At 47.7% G+C, this 9,414-nt stretch overlaps 1 protein-coding gene across 1 annotated transcript in view; it reads left to right on the forward strand.

Annotated features, from left to right (window-relative positions):
- Positions 1-8,028, forward strand: part of CFAP91 (cilia and flagella associated protein 91) — a 53,574-nt gene extending 45,546 nt beyond the window's left edge. Inside the window, exons 16-18 of the mRNA XM_077818392.1 lie at positions 1,628-1,719; positions 6,683-7,045; positions 8,009-8,028. Of these exons, the coding sequence (XP_077674518.1) occupies positions 1,628-1,719; positions 6,683-7,045; positions 8,009-8,028 (475 nt within the window). The remainder of the gene's footprint in view (positions 1-1,627; positions 1,720-6,682; positions 7,046-8,008) is intronic.
- Positions 8,029-9,414: the final 1,386 nt, after the last annotated feature.

Below are 9,414 nucleotides of genomic sequence, written 5' to 3' on the forward strand. Positions count from 1 at the left end.
GCGCCTGCGGAGGGAGGAGAGACAGCCCTCCCCTCTCCGGGACCCACCACAGGGGAGGCGAGGGGGCTTCCTGCACCTGAGAGGGACCTAGCCCCTAGGAGCACATGCAGTGACAGTGCCAGGTGAGTGTGCTGCTGGGGGGCAAAGGGGGACCCCTCCCCTGGAGCTCGCTGCTGCCAGCGGGGAGAGGGCTGGGGGGACCGTGAAGTCCTCCTCTCTGGCCCCAGCTCCAGGGCAGACTGCCTGCATCCCAAGCTCCTCAGCGCCAGAGCCCTCCCCCCTGCACCCCAAACCTCTGCCCTAGCCCTGAGCCCCCTCCCACACCCCAAATCCCTCATCCCCAGCCCCACCCCAGAGCCCTCACTCCCAGCCAGAGCCCTCATCCCCCCACGCCCCAACCCTCTGCCCCAGCCCTGAGCCCCCTCCTGCACCGTGAACCCCTCATCCCCAGTCCCACCCGCAGCCCTCACCCAGGCACCCCAACCCTCTGCCCTACCCCTGAATCCCTTCCACACCCCAAACCCCTCATTCCCCCACACCGCCCCACATTATGCAATATAGGGAAACTGTTAAACGTTTACTGTTTCCAGTCCATTTTTACATTATTTTAAAAAATATATATTGGCTTACAAGGCAGGTGTGGGGGGGCAGGACTTGGACCTGTTCTGGGCACCACCAAAAATTATACAAACCTGCCGCCCCTGCAAACAAACAAGTAAAAATATGCTTTCTGATGGCTAAGTCCTAACATAACAAGCTACTATCTTTGTTTAAGGTAGTTTCTTCCCCAGTATTCCTTTTCTAACAGCGGCTGACTAGCTCTGAGTCAGGATACCCACAGAGTCCAAGGTGCTGGTTTTCCTTGTCTCCTCAGGGGAAGGATAACTTTAGGGGTTCTTTTCCCCTCTCCAGTAAACCTTTGAAAAGTATATATCTCAAAGTTCATTGACCATGCTTTAAGAGGCAGGAGGGTATCCTGGGAGTGCAGTCTCCATCCCTTGTTGACATTGTTAAGTGAATACTTTTTCCCCACCTGATCTTCTAATGGCTTTGTTTACCGGGTATGCAAATGTGCTTTTCTTTGCCTTTGGTCACACTTTGCACAATTTAAAGGGGAAACACATTCAAGCAGGCAGAACCGCATTCCTTTGGAAAAAAATGTTTTTTAACTCCCCTGACATGCCTGATTTAAGCACATTTTAGTCATAATTCCAGCACATCTGTATAATTCTTTGAGGGTTGACCATAGCTATATCATGCAAGAATATTAATGATCAGCGAGTTATTAGTTTTCTGGTGACATGTTACATGACATCTTTTAGATACAGATTATAACAATAATGAGTTGGGGTACACTGAGCTGATCAGGTCAGCTGAAATTCAGTGCTAGATACCAGGAAGTCCCTTGCCTTCTGGCATGGGGATGCTCTTAGGATCATGGCTGTGTACCAATTTTTGTGGGTAAACGGAGGCCTTCATTTTCCCTGGCTGACAATTGCTTTCACCAGCACTAAACTCACTTCAAAATAGTTAAACAATTTTTTAAAATGTTAAGCAGAGTGTGGTAGTGGTGTGGTGGGAAGTAAAGTAATAAGTGTTAATTTCACTCTCCGTGTTTGTTCTATAGCCGAACTCGTCTGCAATCAGAAGAGATTGTAGCAGAGCTGGTTTATGGTTTCCTGATACCAGAATTACAGAAAATCTCTGTCAAGGAGAAAGGTAAGGAGACCAATAGCTTTGTTCTCTTCTTAAACTATGATTTATTGGCTGAAAGGTCCATCTGCCAGGAGTTTCTGTAGAGTCTGAGGATATGTCTACACAGCAAAAAAAGACCCATGACAGCTAGTGTAAGAGCCCAGGTCAACTGACTTGGACTTGTGGGGTTCACACTGCGGGGCTAAAAATGGCAATGTAGTTGTGCAGGCTCAGGCTGGAGTCTGGGCTCTGAAACCTGGAAAGTGGGGAGAGTCTTGAAGCCCAGGTTCCAGGCTGAGCTTGAAAAATTACACTGCTATTTATGTGCTCTAATCTTTTTAGGCACAGTGGCTCAAATTCAACCCTAGTGTAAGCAGGTATAACTCCACTGAAATCAATGGAGCTGCACCTACTTACGCTAGAGCTGAAATAGTCCATTGTTCCTTGAATATACTGAAAAAAGTGTTTGAATAGCACCGAATTAGTCTGAATTATTGAGTATGTAACAATTTCCCACTGACTGCAAAAGTCCCTAATCTGTAGTTAATTTATCCAAATAGAAAATGTACAAAGAAGCTTATATTGTGTTTCTTTCTCTTTGTCTTTGTTCCTTTCTAATTTGCCCAGAACTAGGAACAGATATAATGTCTTATGATTGATTTCGTGACATCATGTTTGCAGTGGAAAATCTTATGCTATTGTAGAGGGGGCATTGTTTTAATCAAGTCTGAATATTATGGCTCCATAGTTCAGAGAATGGAAGGACATTAGAAATCCATGTGTCATGATGATGATCAGGATGGAATGACGGTTCTTGATCAGGAGACTTCTCTTGCCCGGCCCATTCAGAAGATTGCAGACACGCTCCCCATAAAGCATGTATGGACTTTGAAAAGCAAATGTAAAAAATAGCATAATAAGGGTTCTATGTTTTATTGTCTCTCTCTGATTCCAGAGCAAATGTGCTCACAGTTTACCGATTAAAAATATAAATATTTGCTAACTACAAGCCCTGCAAACACATTCTGGGATTTAAGAATCATGCTAGCTTCTTTCTGGCTTGTGTATCACCAACAATAACAATTAAGGACCTAGCAAACAATCTGTTGATGGTGCACGAGCTAGAATAGCTCCCTCTCTTAACTGCATAGGTTCTGTAGAGCTAACAGAGTAGTCAGTACAAACCAGTTATGGTCACTGAAGTCTGCGGCTACATCCAGGGATCAGATATGGCCACTTTTACATAGCCACTTTTCAGAGTAGATCTGTGCATTAGAGAATTACAATTAGCAAAATTTATGGCAATGAGTTATTTTTTAGACTTAAATGTAAAAAAGCCACCTTTTCATTGATATATTTTAGCAATGTACATTTAATTTAGAACACAAGAGATAACCACTCAAGAAAAAGATATGAATGTCATTGTAAGTAACTCAGTGAAAACCTGTGCTCCATATTCAGCAGAGGCGAAAAAGAAACAAAATAGTAGGATGCATATTGTTGCCCCTTTTCAACCTGCCTGGCAAGTCTAAGTTCAGAATCCTGGGGATGTTCCAGTTGAAAGTAGAAATTGATGGAGTCTGGAATTCTTCTTCGAATGATGGTCCCTATGTGGATTCCAAATGTGCGTGCCATGCACCAGAGCTGGAACTGTTTGTAGTAGTGGTGTTTGTTGACCCGCACATGTGTTGGCCACGTGGTACATCTGAGGCTTTTGGGGTCGACGCTATTCCAGTTCCCTCTTACTGCTGCATGGCCAGAGTTTGAACCCCCTGTTCCTCAGTGCTCTTAGCCTGCTAAGAGAACTTTTTGTCTCTTTTTTCCTGTAAATAGTTTCCTCTAGTTGTATATAGTTGTCCATCGTTGTTTGTTAGGTCTCCCCTTTTTTCCCCTCACGGGGTGCTCCCCATCCCAGAGCTATGCCCCAGCATGCTGGCTTTAAAAGCTGTGCTTCATGCCCGCTTTCCTTTGTGAGCGATGAACACCAATGCTGTCTCTGTTGCCTCAGCGAAGCTCACATCGTCGCCCATAGCTCCATCTGCCACTTCTTCCCATCTCAAACTCGGGAAGCTGGAGAACTTCACCTCCTCAAACACCTCATGTAGGAGACTGTGCACCCACGTGAGCAATTGGATCCAGTGCTGACAGATCAACTGGAGCACTGGCTGTTGCCAACAGTGAGCGCTTCTCCGGGCCCTTCCCATGTGGCGCCGGCGGTACTGCTGAAGCCCCACCATGTGCATGAGAACCACAGACGTGGGTGTAAGGGTGACTCCCTGATGGCAACCACCTCCAAATGCAGCATTGCCTCCCCGAGCTGTGCCAGGTTGGGTGAGAAGTTGCGCATCGAGCCAGCCGCTCCACCTCCAAAGAAATCTCGTACGGAGCCTAAGTCCACACATCACTGCATCCCGCCAGTGCCACTTCTGGCCATGGTGCACGGCCCACTGCCTTCACCCCCTGAGCTGTCAACATGGCCAGGACCATCCGGACTTTCACGCCTGGTCCCACGCATGCTGGGATGCTTGTCCTCTTTGATGCCGGCGGCCGAGCTCATGCTGCCATACGCTGGTTCCCCTCAGTGCTCTGGCTCTCCAGCCGCGGTGAGGCTTCCATCTATGGCGGATGAACCTCTCCTGCTCTGGCAGCATCCTGCTTCGCTCTGCCTGTCTCCGCTGGCACTGTCGACCACTGAACCTCTCCTGCTCCTGGACCGCCACACCTTGCACAAGCCCTGCCTTTACCGAATCTGTCTTCTAATTTGGAGAGGTCCCCTGAGCTGGAACATGCCTTCTCACCTTTGTGTTCCTGTAGCCTGAACCCTCAGTGCCAGCTCTACCCACCTGTGTACAGTCTCTCTGCCGCGACATGGTTCCATAACCCTCGGGGACTGGTGATGCCTGCGGATCTGTATAACTGGCCCCACTGGGACCCTTACCAGGACTGCGGGGTACCGTCTCTGCCACATCACCAACGGTCTTCGACCCACACTGCCTCTCCCTCTGCCTATACGGAAACCCAGGGCATTGCCACATCGCCAATCCCTACTGGGGCATCTTTGTCCCCAGATGATGTGCTCCTCCCTCATCCCCATACGAGGGCCTACTTCATCGTATGGCTGCAGCCCTCAGCCTGCAAGTGGAAGACGTTCAGGACCCCCAGAACCAATTCGTGGCCATCCTACATCCTTTGGACAGGCGTTGCGGAAAGGTGGAAACGGTACAGGTAGCAGCAGCAGAGTAGTGAGGGGGCTGTGTGTGTGGGTGTTGGGGGGAAAGGGTCAAAAGGACGACTGCTGCCACCTACCATTAAGGCTGGGGTATAGATGCCCAGTGAGCGGAGGGTGGCACAGAAGTCCTTAAGGGAGTGGAGGAATTCATCCGTTTTATTGCTGAAGAGCTTGTAGTTGTCAAAGGGAACATCCTCTAAGGTAGTCTGGACCTCTTTCAGAAAACAGCTGAAATGAAGCCATGAATTGTGGCACAGCACCACCCTGGATGCCAGAGAGTGGGATGTGGTGTCAGTGGTGTCAACCATGGCTTGGAGGGCCACCTTGGCAACTAGCTTGCCCTCGTCCAGGAGGTTCTTCTACCCCAGAGGAGCCCTCGGTCCTGGCTCACAGGGTGATCCCTCTCTCATTCCCTGCACCACCAAACTACACTACACCTTCTCACCCATCTCCCTGCTCCCACAAGTCCTGCACAAGGTGCAGCGGGATTATACTATAGTCTTTCTCATAGCCCCCTCCTGGCATCACCAGTATTTGTTCACAGATCTCCTTTGCCTTTCCACTTACCCCCCTCCAATCTGCCTCCCGAATCTCCTCACAAAGGCGCACAGCCACCTGTGGCACCCCAACCCAGGCCCTCTCCACCTCATGGCTTGGTATTTGGATGGGGCTTGCATGTAGACAGGGCATGCTCTGACCCGTGTGTGACAGCCTCACTCACAGCAGACAACTGTCCACTAGAGCCCGTTATCAGGTTAAATGGCGCCGCTTCACTGCATGGGTGCACCGCCACCCCCTAGACTTCTTCTCCATTCCCCATGCTCCTGGATTACCTCCTTCACCTCCGCAAGTCAGGCCTTGCCCACTCCTCCATCCATGTCCACCTGGCAATGCTCAATGCCTTCCTTCCTCCTGTTTTCCATCTTCACCCACCCGACTACCACCTGCTTCTTTCATGGCCTTCCCCTCTGTGCAGAAACCTACTCTCTCTTGGGCCCTGAACCTTGACCTCTACACCCTCATTAAGCCACCCTTTGAACCCCTTGTGACCTGCTCCCTCACCCATCTCTCCACAAAGGTGACCTTTTTGGTGGCCATCACCTCTGCACAGTGAGTTAGCGAGCTGGCAGCCACGATTGCGGACCCCTCCTTTTCTGTCTTCCACAAGGACAAGGTCTCCTGGCATCTTCACCCCAAACTCCTCCCCGAGATGGCCTCCCCATTCCACCTCAACCAGTGCATTAACCTCCCGATCGTCTATCCTAAACCACACGCCTCCCCCAGGGAGTGCACATTATACTCTCTCAACATCCACCGGGCATTATCTTTTTATCTCCAACGCACCCAAGCCTTCCTGGTCTTGCCCTGGCTCTTCCTCGCCATTGCAGAGAGCTGCCAGGGCCATGCCCTCTCTTGACAATACCTCTCCAAATGGATCTCTCATTGTATTGAGGACTTCTATGTGCTCTTTCATGTCCTGTTCCCTCCCGCAGGAGTCACGGTTCACTCCATATGAACTTTCTTTCCATTTCTACAGCTTGCCTTCAAAGCAAAACGCAAGGTTGCTTGCTGTTATTAGATGGCAGTAGAATCCTATCAGTCAAAACCAGAAGGGTGTGATTTTTCCTGAGACAGGTTTTTTCATAGCTCCTGTAAGCTGAGAGCTGCCTTTGGGGCAGTGGGGGAGGGTGGGTGTCCATGCAGAGAATTCTTCCAATATGGCTGCAAGTGAAAATCCTCTCTCTTTTCTGTGTACAGTGAGGCAGTTCCAGCGGAAACACATCAGTGCTGCTCATCAGATCATCCACAGGAGCACGGACATAGTAGTGGCTCAGAACTCTTCACTGGTGGGACAACAGGCATTGGGTAATGGAGAAACTGTGAGCAAGATACCAGAGAGTCCTCCTCCTGTGGCAGCCAGTTCTGCTCTCAGTGGAACAGCTAGTGAACAGAGTGTGGCAGAGGTTATAGAGAGCCCTTATGTTGTCCTAGCCAGCCAAGTATTGTATGATACACTGCATGACGAGACCCAGCAGAGAGGGTTAGTGGTGAGCCATTCTGCTACATCGGACAGGCAATCTCAGGCGGATGTAGCCCCTGCAAAGAGAGAAGATGAGTCAGGTGAGTTTGAGATCTGTTTTCCCTGCCCCAGTCATTGGTGCTTAGTCCCTGGGGGAGGGAAGGAAGGTGCACACGCTTTGTTCAGGGCACCATCCTGACTGTACACAGGATGGAGAAGCACATCTCTCTCCATCAGAACGTCCCTCAGGGGTAGCAGCATCTGGATCTCTTGCAGACTCTAAGCATTGCTGCCTGGAAGCAGTCCTGAGCATTATGCCGTAGGAGCCCCTGTCCAAAGCAGTCCGTCACTGTATTTGGTTTAACTCCCAAGAGATTTTTACTGTCTAAACCTTAAAGATGTAGTTGAAGTATTAAACAGTGAAATTCCACTTATGGTTGTCAAGGGGTGGGAAGGTTAGTTCAGGGAACTGGGAGTTTGCACTACTTACATCTCTTCCTTATTCTGCCATTGTCCATAGCATGTGGAGGTTGGGGTTGGCCTCTCAAGCCCACCTGACCCCCTGGGTCTGAGCTGGGGGGCTGTCTGAGCTGCAATGTCTACACTAGCACACGTCTGTCTACCTAGGGTGGGAGGCTCACTCCCAGCTTCCTTGTGTTATTAACCCCATACTCATAGGAGTGGTCCCACTAGCTAGGGTTGGACTGATCACATGAGCAAGTCAAGCAGCATCTGTCCCTAATGTACTGGGGCTGTGGTAGCAGAAATATGGCTATGGCTGATGTGACACATTAATTCAAAGACCACATTTTCAAGTGCTTATAACTTTCCTGAAATGTTACCATTTGGTCTGACTTTCCTGATGAATGTATTTGGAAAGAGCATAATTTACATTTTGTTGCGTGCTGACTTTGCCTTGATTGCAAGTGTGTGATTGGCTCAAGCTCAGAATGTTTGGAAGGAACATCCTGCAAATGCATGCAGTGCATTTATTTGATTATCGATCTGCAAGGGACTCGCTTAGCTGTTGGACCTCTCCTTTTCAAAATTCCTAATTTTTGTAGGTTTAGAATCTCAAACTTAAACTCAAATAAATGCACCTCAAATGCATCCAACTTTTTCATGGAAACATGGCATAGCCACACTAGATATCAGAAGTGCTTACACATGTAGAAAGAAAGAAAGCCACACCAAGCTCTAGCTATATGTTTACAAATCCATTTACTGCACCATAATACAATGAGCTTATAACATCACTGTGTACTTCCCCTTTACCTCACTTACCTGTATAACCCCCTAACCATTCTGTGCACCAGGTTATATTATTTCCGTGTAGAACTTCAGGTATACTCTGAATGAAGCATTATCTACACTACCGCTTAAGTTGATGTAAGTTATGTCACTCAGGGGTATGAAAATACCACCCCCCTGAATGACGTAAGTAACACTGACCGAAAGCGGTGTCTACGCCATACTATGTCGGTGGGAGAAACTCTCCTGCCAACATAGCTTCCACCTCTTTTTGAGGTGAAGTAATTACGCCGACGGGAAAGTGCTGTCCTGTCAGCGTAATAGATCTTCACCAGATGTGCTAAATTGGCGCTGCTGTATTGAAGGCAGTGACACCGATTTAGCACAGTAGCGAAGACAAGCTGAGTAACTGCTAATGCAGTGTGTAAAATTCTATCCTTTTGAAATACAAATAAACAATTGTTTAGAAACTCAACAGTGCATTACTATAGGATTTTTGCATTAAATTTCCTTTGTTTTGTTTTTTTAGGGGGAGAATAAAACAGAAATGAAAGAATGGTGAGTGAATACACTATATGTATTCCTGTGAGCCATGAGTCGGATGGGGGCTTGGGAGAGGAAACAAATAAAAAACAAAGCCATGTGACTACACACTGAAATAATCACTGGGCTGCGGGTGCTATGCCTGTATATGTATGCTGGCCAAAAGGACAGCTGGATTTTATTGCAGAATTAGAGGGGGTTCAGAGTAGGGTGATGAGAATGATTAAAGACAAGGAAAAATTCTCCTATGAAATAAGATGAAAAAGATTAGGATTTACCTTAGAAAGAAGATAAGAAAGAGAGGACATGATACAAGTATACATAAAATAATGACTGGTCTAGAGAAGGTAGAGCAGGAGTTTCTGTTCTCCCTGTCTCATAACATGAACAGATAGTCAAAGAAATCTGAAAAGTGAATGCAAATCTAATTATAAAAAAAAAGCATTTTCACGCAACACATAATTAGAATGTGGAGCTCACTGACACAGGTTGTCTTTGAAGCCAAGAATTTAGCAAGAGTCAAAGAGGGATTGGACACTTACATGGATAATAAAAACAGTCAGACTTTCAGAAGATAGTGTTAACAAAAATTTGGAAGAGATATAAAACCTGGTGCTTCAGGGTTTAAATCAATCTTTTAACTATTAGGGATTAAAATGAGGCCTTCATGGAAGGC

This window comes from Eretmochelys imbricata, chromosome 1 (assembly GCF_965152235.1).
Source record: "Eretmochelys imbricata isolate rEreImb1 chromosome 1, rEreImb1.hap1, whole genome shotgun sequence".
NCBI classification, from domain to species: domain Eukaryota; kingdom Metazoa; phylum Chordata; order Testudines; family Cheloniidae; genus Eretmochelys; species Eretmochelys imbricata.